Source organism: Pseudorca crassidens, chromosome 14 (assembly GCF_039906515.1).
Source record: "Pseudorca crassidens isolate mPseCra1 chromosome 14, mPseCra1.hap1, whole genome shotgun sequence".
Taxonomy (NCBI): Eukaryota; Metazoa; Chordata; class Mammalia; order Artiodactyla; family Delphinidae; genus Pseudorca; species Pseudorca crassidens.
The window spans coordinates 7,136,493-7,150,731 of NC_090309.1; the positions used below are offsets into that span (position 1 = coordinate 7,136,493).

The window sequence follows — 14,239 nt, forward strand, 5'->3', positions numbered from 1 at the left end:
CCCGGCCGCTCAGGGGGCAGCCCGGGGCCCCCAAGAAGTGCGTACACCCGGGAGAGGCCGGGCGGGGCCGGGGCAGAAGATGCGGCAGGACGGGCGAGCTCCGCATCCCGGCCCTCTGGGCCGCCGCCCGACCCTCGCCTCCGCTCGCCGGACCGCGCTGGGCGCCCCCGGGAGGCCAGGGTCGGCGGAGGGGGGACACGGGGGTCGCGGCGGGCTGGGCGGCAAGGCCTGCGAGCGGCCGGGACCCGGGGAGCGGCGCGGTGAGCGCAGGGGCGCGCGGGGCGGGCGCGGCGCGGGGCTCACGGCGCGCGCGCGTCTCGGCCTCGCCCGCGCACACGCGCCTCCCCGAGGAGAAAGGCGGGCGGGCGCGGAGCGGCGCGGCGGCGGCGGCGGCGGCTGCAGCGGGCCGGCCCGCCGCGAGGGCGGGAGGAGGGGCGGGCGCGGGGAGTGGGGGGGCGAGGCGGCGGCGGCGGCGGCGGCGGCGGCGATCTCGCCGCTCTCTGCTGAGTGTGCCTGCGCGAGTCGGCGAGCGGGTGAGTGCGCCGGCCGCCGCCAGCAGCCCGGCCGGCCCAGAGGCGGGGAGGGGGGAGCCGGGAGCCCCGAGCCGGGAGCGGGCAGCGGGCGGGCGGGCGGCGGCCGCGCCGGAGCGGCCGGGATGCACCTTGAGCGGCGCCTTTCGTTGCAGCGCGCGGGCGGCCCGAGCCTCAGCGGCGGCGGCGACGACGGCGGCGGCGGCGGCGCTGACACCTCCCACCATGGACAGCTTCGACTTAGCCCTGCTCCAGGAATGGGACCTCGAGTCGCTGTGGTGAGTCCCCGTGCCGGCCGGGCGGGCGCGAGCCAGCGAGCGAGCGAGCGAGCGGCGGGGGGCGACCGCGGCGGCCCGCGCGCTCTCACCTGGGCGGGGGGCTCGGGCGACCGGCCGCCGTGGGGGCGGGGTGGGTCGGGGGCGGCCGCCGCGCCGGCTCCTTCCCGCCTCCCCCGAGGGGTGGCCGGGCCGCCCGCCTGTCTTCTCGCCTCCCTTTCCCGTCCCCTCCCCCCGGTGCTGCCCGCCCCAGCCCGGGGGCTGGTGATCTGGGGAGCCGGGGGCAGAGCGCAATCGTGAAGAGAAAAGGAACCGATTTCTAGAACGTGTCACTAATGCCGGGGGATCCACCCCTCGGCCCCCCGGCCCCTCTCACCTCCCTTCCCTCCATTCGCGCCCCCCCTCTTCTCCGAGGGCCCCCGGTTCACACCAGCGACCCTCTGGAGTTGTGGCCGCTGCGTAGTGCCCTTAGAGGATGCTCCAGCCTCCTGCCTGTCTGCACCGGGTCTTGGCGGCCGCATCCTTTCTGTCTCTCAACACCCGAGATGGAAAGTGAACCCGAGGGCAGGGGGCGAGTGCTTCTCCGTGCGGGAATTCTGAGGCCCTGGCCCTGGGAGACTCATTTCCTCGAGGTTCGCAATCCCTTTGAGCCCTTTCTTCACACCCCGCCTGGCCACAGTTACACTCCTCCTGTCCCCGCTCCAGCTCACCGACGCCCCGTGTATCCCTTTATTCCGCGCTCAAAGCTCGCAGCCTGGGGAGCGGGAGGCTGTGCAAGAGCCCTCGGGGTTCTGTGGCTCGGGGTTCTCATATTGAGGAGCTACTGTAGGTAAAGCGCCGCTGGAAGCAGTTTAATTCTAGTTGCGGGTGTGTTAAAAATCCCATTGGCTGTTTCCACATCCCTCTTATCCACCCCCCCGCCCCCCGTCCCCCCCCCCCCCCGCCCCAATCTCCTAAGTGTTTCCAACCAGCCCTATTCAGGTGGTAAAATTACCGCCTGCATATTCCTGGATGAACTTGTGTTATGTTTAATATTTACGGGAATGAACATCTGTGGAACAAGCATATTAACTGCATTCTGTTCTTCCCCTGGTAATCGCTTATTGTAGAGCTGAGGTTTGGTTTTTTTTCTCCCCCCCCCCGTTTTTCTTTAATTCAGTAAAGAGTTCACATGTGTCTAAAACTGCAAGTGTTGTGCACATGAATATGCAGTGTGCAGTTTTAAAGCTAAACTGCCTTTTGATTTACAGATCGTATACAATATGTGGAAATGTGTATATTTTCCATGCTGCAGGCTTCCAGTGACTGCTCTGTCTAAAGCCAGGTGTAACTAACTAAACTGGACACAAAGCTAGTGCATTATCGAGCAGTTTCTTATGAAAAGATCCCAGGATGAGTAAGTACAGCTTGCTCTGCATAATGCTGGTGCCTATAAAATACACAAGGATGGGCCCTAATGTAATAAAACTTTTATACATTACACTGGAAACTTCAAAGAGCCAGTGTAGAAAGAATATGAAACATGTTATTACTCTATAAAAGTCGCTAATTACTGTGTTGTTGCTGCTGGGGTTATTTCAGCCTCTCATTTACAGATACCTATTACTTTACAGGTTTACACTTAGAAATGTTGGTTTCTGGCACAAATTCAGTAGGTTTGCAGGTAGAAACTGTGCTTTAAAATTGACTTTTGCTTTTAAAAGTCACATTTTCAGTCAAAAGGAAGAACTTTTTGTTTCGGCAGGTTTTTAGGCTGCTTGTCTGCTTGCTGACTCAAAACTGAAGCTCATGACTTTTACGAGTGATATTTTGAAATTATCAGCCATAATCTGTGGCTTTCCCAGCACAGGCCTGAGCTGTCTTTCCCTCTGCATCTTTAGTTCCCAGCTGGGTTACCTGGAGCACAGTTACATAATAAACGCCTGTTGAATTGACTTGAAATTTACATTAGCTACAGTACTTTTGTTATTTAAAAAAAAATTAAAAAAAGCATTTTTAAGAAGCTACTGTACATGCAGTCAGATTTTGATCAATCCATCAGTTTGTCTTTGGCTTATGAAACTGTGCAGGATTTCTTGCTTACAATATAATAGGACAGTTTGGCTTGACTGAGGGAGTGTTTCTAGTTTGCAGATGTAGGATTTACATCTTCTAAGAGCTTATATATGTCTCATCAGTTAAAGATAAACCAAACTCTTTGAGTATGCATTTCTAACCCGGACATTTTCTCAGTCATGGATGAAGTTTTTGGATGGTATTTTCTAACTCAATTTTATGGTTGACTTTATAAGTTTTTAAGATTATGGCTTGGTTTTAAGCTTATAGGTGACCCCAAATAACTAACATTTGAGTGCTTTCTGTGGGTCAAACATTTTCATATCCATTGTTTTCTTATTTGAATCTTATAACAATCCCAAAAGTGGTAAGTGGTAGTAGTCCCATTTTACAGACAAGGAAATGGAGGCTTTGAACTGCAAAATGACTTTACTGAGACCATAAAACAAATGACAGCGGAATTTTTAAACTAACATTTACCGAATACTTAGCCAGACTCTGTTCTAAGTACAAGGCATGTACTTTAGAATGTTTTAACTCTGTTCTAGTACATTACATGTCTTAGTTCATTTAATCTTCACAGCAACCTTAGGAAACAAGCAATAACTATTGTTATTCCCATTTTACAGATTGGGAAATTGAGTGTGGGGAAGATCAGGTGACCTGCCCAAGGTCACACATCTAGAAGTGGAGAAGCCATATTCGAACCTAGCATTAATTTCAAAACTCAGTTTTCTGACTTCAAATCCAGCGTATTTTCTATAGTATTGCAGATGTATTCCCAGTTTATGAGCGCAGCTCTGAAATTAATTACAAAACAAAACCTTGATGGACTGGAAATTAAAGTTCTGCTAAAATATAAAAGAAAGAGAAGGTCAGAGCCCTTAATTATATTAATTTAAAATTAAAGATTTGGAAACAATACCATGATTTAGGAAATTACGTCTGCTGCCCTACTTGAATTAACTTCTAAAATGTATATAAATTTAAAATAGAGACTAGTAAAAACTTCTTTCTTTAATCCCTTTTAGAAGAACACTTTTCTTTGTGGGGGGGGGGAGGTACAGATGAATGGCAAAGGAAAATGGTATTTTAACAAACAATTTTTTCTCATTGGTGGGCATCGTTTTCCAAAAAAACAAATTGCAGTTTGTTAGTTGTGACTGTGGCTTTGAATCTGAGCTAGCTTAGTCTAGTGGTCACTGGAAGTGTCCCCAAATGACTGTATAGACAACACGAAGAGAAAAAGCTCAGTAGTATTGAATTTGATCTCCTCTGCTTCCTTGCACACCCTTACCCCTCCTTCCTTGCCCTCCAGAAACTCCCATACTTATTTTTCAAGGTGGAGGGGGAGATTTTGAGCCGGAATTATCCAGATGGCTGTTTCAACTTTTCTTTTCAGCCACGCCTTAAAATTGAGAAGGGTTGCCCTAATTCCCACCTCTAATTCCACTTCCCATTTCTGGTTTGAAGTACGAATGAAGAATTTGGAACAAGGTGGAGGCATTCATTCTATACCCGGCTCCCTAGTTTCATTCAGTAGAGCCGAATCCCTGAAGAGCGGGGGATTCAGTAAGTTTACGTGGGCGGGTGACCAGAGGAGCAGGACCCCTTCTCAAACTTCTTCTCCATCCCCTTGGCTGCTCTTTCTGTTCTCCACCAGCTTTTGATCAGCTGCTGGGCATGTGCGCCCTTCCTCAGGGCCTTTAAAATAATGACCATCCCTTTGAACAGGGTAACAGTTGCTTTCATTTATTCACTTAACAAATTTTATTGATCATCTCAAATACAAGACCTCATGCTGGTTGCCACAGTGGATACAGAGAAGAGTAAACCATGGGTTGTGCGTGTTATTGTCTAGTGGGGATAAGACAAGTACACAAGTATAAAAACGTTTCAGCACTGGTGATTCAGAAGTGAAAAGGACCATATTTGGGACTGGGGTGGGTGGTGGAGGAGGGAAAGAGGAAAAATGGAGTTTAAAAAAAAAAAAAAGGCTTCCGTGGAAAAGGTGGCCTTTGAACTAAGCCTTGGAAGATGAATGGGATTTTTACAGACGGTGGGGGTGGGGTATTGAGAGGACACAGCGGCATCTTTGGGCAAAGAAAGAACTGGAACAAAGGCTTTCATGGTGTCTCTGAAAGATCCTTTTATGAATCATGGTGGAATTACCTATACCAAATATTTTAAAGATGCAGAACTTTGTAATCATGAGGTGGTTTCAGTGAATGAGAAAAGCTTTCCACGGTGAACTTGGTCAAAATTGTTTTTAATCTCCCTTAAATACAGACACATGTTAGTTACTGGGGAGAAAGTCTGTTGAAATAAAATAGTAAATATTCAGATCCCTCTCTACTACTCCCCCGCCCCATCGCCCCATAGCTTCACATAGCCCAGCATCCATTTACTTTTGTTCCAGGAGACATTATACTTTATATTCTTTCAAAGTGGAAACTGTGAAGTTGTAATAAGTGGATTGTATCATACTCACCAATTTGTTCAATTCAGTAAGCATTCATAGAGCGTTAGGCATCCCTCTAGGTTAGGTACCAGAGAGCGGTAGCTTTCAAACGTCTTATACTATGACTCACAGTAACAAGTATGTTTAACATTGCAACCCACCACATCATTTGTGTGCACACAGACTCATAACTGAAACGAGTGTCATGAAATAACACTTATCCATATTATGGGAGGTGTACTTTGATATTTTCTATTCTATTTTTTTTTTAAATTCCCCATCCATGGATTGAAACCTGTAGTTTAGGGGAAAAAAGAAACTGTAGCGACGCATAGGAAACAGAGCGTTTGCGAGTAACTTGTAGGAGAATAAGCCGTCCACATCCATATCTGCTGTACAAAGCTGACGCTGCCCGTTTGAGGGGGAGGAGGGCGCATCCTGTTGGGAGGGGAAGAGACCTTTAGGGCTGAGAGGCCTGTGAAACGCCTCTTGGAGAAGTGGACTTTCGGAAAGAGAAAATAAAAAGGAGGAAAGTCCATGTGGAGCGAAGGCCGTGGCTAGAAATAAGGAGGAAATAAAGCGTGGAGCTCGTTGGGTGAAGATGAAGTTATTAACTAACTCAGGGGGAAGGTGTACTGCACTCCTGTGGGGGGAAGGGGAGCCAGGTGGAAACACTAACAACTTCATCTCCAGTAGCGCCTGCTGACCCACCTGGTTCTCTGCAAGTCAGTCGCCTTCTTCCAGGCCTCCTTAGGCTCCCCGGGGGTAGAGTCAGACAACTGCCCGGATCCCTATTCTTGACCCTTATTAGCCCTTCCCTCCATCCCCAACAAAGCAAACATTTGAAGGCCTACCCCTATCCCTTCCATCAGCCCGTAGGGGTGAAAGTAGTTTGCCAGAACACGGAGCATAGGAGAGACGCACCTGGGGCCCATCACCTTCACTGGGCGTGGCCTGAGCGCCGGGCGTCCTGGAGCCCATAGGTCTAGCCCCGTTGGCCCCGCTCGTTCTCATTGGCCCGAAGTGGTGGACTGGTTGGCTGCGGTGGCCATCATTGGCCGAGAGCCCCAGAACACGCCCACCGCGTGGCAAAGGGCTTCCCCAGGTGCAGGGATGAGACTGTTTCCAGCAGAGTGGCTTCCAGGGCCAGGGCGGGAGGGCTGTCTCCGTGAAGGGGCTGATGGCCATCGTGGAGGAGGTAAGGAGGTGTGGATGGGAAGCAGTGAAGTGCTGGGGGCCGGGAGCTGAGGCGTGCCTCCACTTGTGGTACCGTGGGTGGTGTGTTTTGGAAAAAGCTGGCGGGGGATTTGTTAATTCAGGTCATCGAGGTTGAGGGCTCAAGCTCTCAAGCTCGGTGTCAGGATATAACAGGGAGGATGCGCGCTGGCTGTGCAGATGAGTTTTAACCAAGTGCCTTTTGATGACGATGAACATGAGTATTGTGTGTGGGGAAATAATTCTTTCCTGTGTTCCAGAGTCTCTTTTGTGAAAATGTAGGAGGCTTATAAAATGCTGAAAATCTATTTCGGGAGAATGTCCCTGTGAACCAGAATGGGTCTAATCTATGCCACTTTAAATTTAGCAACTTGAACAAGGCCCTTTGGCATAATATTGGTTAAAGTAACAGTCAAATTAAGAAAAAAAATCTCTGAAAATGAAATGCAAGATTTTTTTTTCCTGTGTAAATGGAATTTTCAACCTGGAATAAGTTTGCCTGTTTAAATTTTCTTTATTTTGGGAATAAAGCCTTGGGGGCAAAATCAAGGACATAAAAGACGATTTTAAATATCATTTAGTGGTAACATAACGTTTCCTTGTTTTGTTTCAAAGTGAAATCCATAAAACTTATTTTCAGTGTTGCCTGTTCTCTTTTGTTTGGGAATTTAATTGAGGTTTCTGAATTCAGTTGGCTGCAGTCTCCCTTTCTGTTTGGCCCTGGGCAGCTCACCATCTCTCTCATTTCCTATTCTCAGTCTTGGCTTCATCACTTATAAAACAACAGCACTTATACTGGCCTACCTCATAAGGTTGTGATGTTAAGTAATAAAAGTGTCCGTTGCTTTGTGAATGCCAAATGCAGTTTTTATACGCTTTGCTTCCTTCAAAACGTCTCTTTATCATAAACAAGGAAGAATGCAGAAAGGTCACGTTGGGTCGGGTCATCCATCTGGTGCTGAGTTCTGTTCCTGGTAATGGGACCCAGGGACATTTTTGAGTAGAGGCTGGTAGTTTTTCTTAGTTGTACGTCATAGTCGAGAAGACAAATGTGTCCTTACTTATGGTTGTACTAGTAACAAATGTAGATATATTAACCATTACATAATCGTTGATGTTTCACCAAGAATGTATTGAATTACCACCCATTGCATCAAATGACTTCATTTGGCTCTGTGGGTCTCATTAAATTATGTCAGGCTAATCATAATTTAGCTTCAACAGAAACAGAATAACACAGTTATACCAGGATGAGAGGATACCACACTATCCAAGAAACTTAATGGGTTTAGTCTATGGAAACTAACACCTGGGGATGTGACAGAGGCCCCCCCGAGTGTTTCCAGGTGTTTTGCTGGGTTGCCCAAGGATATAAGTAAGTCAGTGGGTGTGAGGTTATCTAACAGCGGTGTGACAAGGCTGTCTCAGAGGGTAACAGTGACCTGCCCGTAGAGGCTGTAGACCCCCTGCCAGGGACTTCGTAGAAAGAGCTTTCCAGAGTAAGTGGGCCAGCAGCAAGAAGTTATCCCTGAGTCCTTCCAGCTTCAGGAGTCTATGATCATCCCCATCACAGGGGAGCAGGAATCAAAGAGAGCCAGAGTCATTAATTGTATTCACTTGTGTATTTTCCCCTCTGCAATTTCTCCACTCACATGTGGAGAAAGGCGTGGGAGGGTACTTAGGCTTCTTCACGTAATTTCTTCTCAGGAGGCTCCTTGTTAGCCGAGGTAAACAACAGTGACTGTAATTTGGAGACCACGCTATCATAGCAACTCAGTTTAGAGTTACATGCTTAACTTGAGCTGAAATAATTTTCTTTTTCTTTTTTTTTTTATGACAGGAAATTAGTTTCCAAAAATCCTCTGGAGTGCTGCAATACGCGTCTGTTAGTCTTAGTTAAATTTTTCTTGTCGTACCTGCATTTTTTACCTGAGTTTTGAGGTGACAGACCAAATTTTCCGTCAATGTTCATTGAAATGTTAATTAGTTACCTGGCAGTTTAGACAGAAAAAGGCTTTACTCTAGTGGATCGTCACCAATTCTGGGAAATAATCTGTTTTGTTTTCAAATGTCAAAATATATTTGTTTTTCTTTAAAATGTATCTTGAGAGGAAGAAAAGACTTAGGGCTTAGAAAACAGTTTTGAAAATAAAGGTCCATATGCTTACCTAGCACTCAGGCCAGCGTTTCTCAAACTTTAACGTGCATCCAGGTAACTTAGGGATCTTGATAAGATACAGATTCTGATTTAATAGGTCCAGGGTAGGGCTATGATTCTGCATTTTTAACCAGCTCCCAGGTATAACTGCTGGTCCATAGACAAAACCTTGAGTAGCAAGAATTAAAAGGATAAAAATTCCTTTGAAAAGAAGCTCTTTAAAAATTCCTCATCTTCTTCTTTTTATTTTGAGGAGGCTTTGTATGATAACATGATAATTCCACAGTGCCAGGAGGTTACATTTCGATGCAGCATTTATTTTATTTTCGTGAGTCTAATACAATTTTGATGAGTGAGGGGGTGGTTAATTGTATCCTAGTGGGGATATAGTGGGAAATAAACATAAAAACCTAAGTAAACAAAGTTTGTAATAAATAGGCTAGTCACTTTTTATAGCTTTACAGTTCTTGTCAGCCCTTCAGAGACCGAGTCCTCCTTCAGGAGCCAGGGCTGAGAGTAACTGGATTCAGAGTCTTGGAAACACTCTGGATTTGTCGGGAATCTCACAAGCACTCCTGTAGGTGCCCAGGACTCAGACCAAATGTCCCCGTTCTCTTTGGCAGGGAACTGGGGGTAGGGTGGGGCAGGGAGGTGGCAGTGGTGGGAGAGGGGGGTAACTGTTTTGCAGAATTACTGCACTACCCTGTGGCCGTAGCTGCAAATTGCAACTTTCCCAGTGTCCTAAAAGAAATTGCAGCTCAGCTCCTGGTGGAACCCATGGGGGGCTCAGAGCCTCCGATGGGGACCTTCTCTCCCAGCACTGCCGGCCACCTCTCCCTCTTCCCCACCACGGAGTGCCCCGAGTCCCTCAGGTGGTCAGACTTAGCTGCAGTTTCCATGGTTAATTTCCATTCCTACTTCATTAGAAGAATAAGTGCAGATGGGACTGATTATGTGAGTAAATCACAGCGGTTGACTTTGTGCTGTGAGATTCGTGGGAAGTTTATTTACTTTAGCTTCTTAATGAGGGGGGGGGTGTGTGCGCGCACGCGCTGGAGCGCACACACATTTGCATTCTCTGAGATAGGCATGGAAGACTGTGGCTGCTAAGAGCAAGATAGGTTGGACTTACACAGTTGTGACCATTTCAGATTGGGAAAACAGAGCTGACTCTTAAGGAACGATAGTGACTCCTTTAAATCTTGCAGCCGCAGGGCACATGTGAACCCACAGAGGAAGTGTTCGCAATAGGTTTTTAGCCTGTTTGGTGCAATACTTTGCATTTGTGCTTTTAGTGGCTGTGATATTGCCTTCTACCTCATAATCCATTATGTTATCTGACTAATTGTGTTTAACCATTTCGTGAAATAGGCGATGTTGCATTCCATGTAACTTTTCTTTCTGACTGGGAACAGGTGAGAGGGAAACTCTTGACCTCAAGCATGGAGATAGATCAGACCCATTGTAAGGAAACCATGTGTTTGGTTATTGCTTTGGTTTGTACTGGTGTCAGTGTCATCAAATTAATGTATTTTCTCTCACACTGGAGAAAACACTGTTTATTGACCCTCAGTAATGATACAGATAACGGAATAGTCAGGTGATTTGCAGAACTTCCCCCCAAAGGGGTCTCTCAGAGTTAGTGGTTTTCTGTTGGGTAGTAAGAAGGCACACCCAAGAGTTCCTTCAGAACAAAAGAGCAACTGCTGGCTGTCAGCTAAATTCTGAACTTTGTTATTCAGAATTGGGGCTTGACTGAGGAGATAGGCTGTCAACATGGCCCAGCTAGCTCCCTTTCATACCAGCCATACTCCACGGCAGGGAGCCCTTTGGTGTCATTTCTCAGAGTTGCCGAGGAGGAAAGCGCTGTTGGAGGTTGAGGGCTTTCCAGGCTGAGGGGCAGGTGTCTCCACTGGCCATGGACTCTGCAGTTCACTGAAATAGAGGCTCTGGGTCCGGAATGGGTTGGTCCCTCCACTTTCTGAAACGTGCTGTTTTGCCGCTCTCCTGGTCCATAGCCGTGGTGGAGATGAGGATTCCCTGGATGAGAGGGTTAGCTTTAGAGACACGTGGAACGAACTGTGTTAAGCTGCCTGTCATCCTGAGGAGGCAGGCTGCAGCATCAGCGTACTGCTGATGGGGAGAGCACACTACTTCAGCTAACATCCGAATGCAGCAGCCTTCCCTCTTTGGTGGAAGGTCCAATCCTTTACCGTATTACCCTGGTATATCAGTTGGAAGGCTGGCTGTGTAAGTCCAGGCTGAAGCCTTCACCTGGCTCCCGTTGTTTGGGCTCAGGTTGGGGTGAGGCAGGAAGGCCCATGCTGTTCCTGAGCGCCCCGATCATCTGCTGCTCGTGATATTTGGAGCTCAGCACAGGTGTTGCTTGCAGGGCTGAGTCCTTCTCAGAAGAACTGTCCGTGTGCCGGAGGGGGCCGCTCAGCTGGGACCACGTGGACTCTCCCATTTGTGTTTTTTCCACTAAAGATAGGTCCTTCCCTAGAATATGGCTTGGCTTCTGAGAACTAAATCTTTGGGATGACTTTCCTTTAGAGTGTGTGTTTGTTTTTCGATAAATAGAGTATTAAACTTACTATTCTCATTGATACCTGAGAAAAGCATACGTGTATATCTATACTTATATATATAGAATAATTACTTATAGATAATATATTTAATATTATAATAATTTATATAATATATATAAATAACAAGTATGTAAACTTATTCTCGGTGATACCTGAGAAAAGTATCTTCTGGGAAAGCGGTGAATTTTACCTACCACCTGGCCCTCCCCCCAACCGCTGCAACTTGAATTAAAACGCCAAGGCTGAGTTAACAAGTTCTGAGTATGGAAATTAAATATTTATCACCGAAAAAGGGAGGGAGTATGGTATTTCCGTTTCTAATATTTAGGTAGAAAATTAGTTACGTAAGTTAATTTCAGTTCTTTACTGTTACCCCTCGGCAGGACAAAAATAATATTTTAGTGTCCTGAAATATTACATACAATAATGTGACACAGTATGGATGCCTTCAGCTGCTCTTCATAACCCTCCTTTTCTAGATTTATAGGTTTCTGGGTTGAGATGAGCAACTACTTATTAAGCCAGACACAGAAGTAAATGCCACATTTTTAGCCCTCGGTGTCTGTGTATGTAAGCCTCAGACAGATTCTTTCAAATAATCTCAGTAGGTTTTTTACCTGCTCTAATAGGGAATCCTGCGGAGTGCATAAAAGGATACCCTGTCCATTGTGGAGTTTTAGGGAAGATTTCCTGGGGAACGTGACATTCGATTTGAGTTTTCAAGGGTGAGCAGGAGTTAGGCTAGGAGTCGGGGAGCAGGGTGTGTGCCAGGTGCAACAATGTAAGCAAGGGCAAAGAGGTGCAAAATAGCATGTCGCGATGGTAGCAGCGACAAATTCAGGCAGGTTGTGGGTCTGAAGCATTCCAGGTAGGCAGCAGCAGGACAGGCGTTTGGAGTGTGGAGGGCCTTGCGTGGCATTCCGAGGAGCCTGGACACTTTCCCTTAGGTGATGGCCTGCCGTTTGAACAGGGGAACAAAATGGTCACACTTGCATTTTATTATTTCTGGAAGGCATTTGACATGGGTGAGTCTGGTGGCTGTGATGGGCCACGTCTGGAGGATCAGGTCAGGCAGGGAGGATGGAGGGAAGGGGATGACTAGAGAAGTGTGTAGGGCAGCGGACCCCAACCTTTTGGGCACCAGGGACCGGTTTCATGGAAGACAGTTTTTTCACGGACCGGGGAGGGGGGGATGGTTTCGGGATGATTCAAGCGCATTACATTTACTGTGCACTTTATTTCTATTACTGTTACATTGTAGCATATAATGAAATAAGTATACAACTCACCGTAATGCTGACAGGAGGCGGAGCTCAGGCGGTAACGCCAGCGATGGGGAGCGGCTGTAAATACAGATGCAGTTTTGCTCGCTAGCCCGCTGCTCACCTCCTGCTGTGCGGCCGGATTCCTAACGGGTCTGCGGCCGGGGCTTGGGAACCCCTGGTGTAGGAGATGACACCGGAAAACTTGCTGACTGGTTGGGGGAATGAGGGAGGGTGAGGGGCCAAAGATGCTTCCAGGCTGTTGAGGTTGTGTGATGAGGTAAGGAGTATAGGAGGAGGGGCGAGCTGACTGGGGAAGGATGGAGTGTTTCGATTTTACAGGGTTCCATTTGGAACGCCTGTGGGCCGTGCAGGTCGAGTTGCCTGCAGGAAGTTTGCTGTATGGTAGTGACCTTTAGGAAGAAGGAGAGGACAGAAATAAAGATTTGGGAGTTGTCAGCATACACAGTGACAGCCATGAGATCGGACAAGATGATCCAGTAAGAGTGAGGAGGGAGCACGTGGGCTGAGGACCCACAGGGGCAGTGGGAGGGAAGGCAGCCCGTGCAGAGAGGTGGGAGCCAGGAGAGAGGGGTCCACAGTCGACTGCTTTATTTTTTATTTTATTGAAGTATAGTTGATTTCCAGTGTTGTGTTAATTCCTGCTGTACAGCAAAGGGATTCAGTTATATCAATACATATGTATTTATATATATATATACATATAGATGTGTGTGTGTGTGTGTGTATATGTATGTATATATATACTTTTTCCTTCTGGTTTATTACAGCATGTTGAATATAGTTGTCTGGGCTATGCAGTAAGACCTCCTTTTTTCCCACTGTGTATGTACTGGTTTGCATCTGCTGACCCCAGACTCCCAGTCTGTCCTTCCTCACCCACTCCCCACCGTGGTCAGCTGCTTTAGAGCACTCTTCTTGAGGAGGGCAGTGGGAGTGAAAGAGACTGAATTCTCTCACTGCGGAGGGGAGGGAGGGAGGGGGTGAGCACAGGGAGGAAGGTCTCAGAGAAGGGCAGGGGCCGGCCGGCCCGGGAGGAGAGGAAGAACGCAAGGTGGTTCCAGATGTCCAAACGTGGGGGGCAGCGGAGACTTAAAAAATCCCTATGAGAAATGGGAGTTTCAGAGAATGGAACCACTGAGAAGAGGATAGTATCAAATATTAGACTCAAAACAGTAAATTATAAGTGTTTCATAGGTATTTTTGAAAAACTGACTAAGTTAGCGTAAACCTGTGTCAGATTCTCTGCCTGTAATTTAATTAGAGTGTTCTTAGAAGTAATTTTGATTCAGAAGGAATTGGATGAGGCTACATTGTCAGGAAAAAATTAGTGGACTTTTCTCATTGTGGACTGTTGAAAATGGATTTTTAAAAACGTTTTCAAACACACAAGACTGACAGAGTCAGGTGCCCCAGGATGTTGCTCTGACATTTAATGGCAGGATCTCCTTAGACGGGCACTCAGCCCATCTGACCTCAGAGTTTCTTAGTGTTTCTTACATATCACAAAGTGTAGCGAGCCCTTTACATGAACCACATCTCATTTAATCTTCCTAACCTGTGAGGCGGGTTCTGTTATTCCCCATTTTATAGAGAAGGAAACAAAGGCATAGAGTACCTTGCCCTAAGTCCCACAGCCAGTGCGGCAGAGCTGAGGTTTTAGCGCAGGCGGTC

General features: G+C 47.5%; 1 protein-coding gene across 1 annotated transcript in view; it reads left to right on the forward strand.

Moving 5' to 3' along the window:
- The first annotated feature begins 668 nt into the window (after positions 1-668).
- AFF3 (ALF transcription elongation factor 3) overlaps positions 669-14,239 on the forward strand; it is a 560,353-nt gene continuing 546,782 nt past the window's right edge. Inside the window, exon 1 of the mRNA XM_067704167.1 lies at positions 669-808. Within this exon, the coding sequence (XP_067560268.1) occupies positions 756-808 (53 nt within the window). The 5' untranslated portion in view covers positions 669-755. The remainder of the gene's footprint in view (positions 809-14,239) is intronic.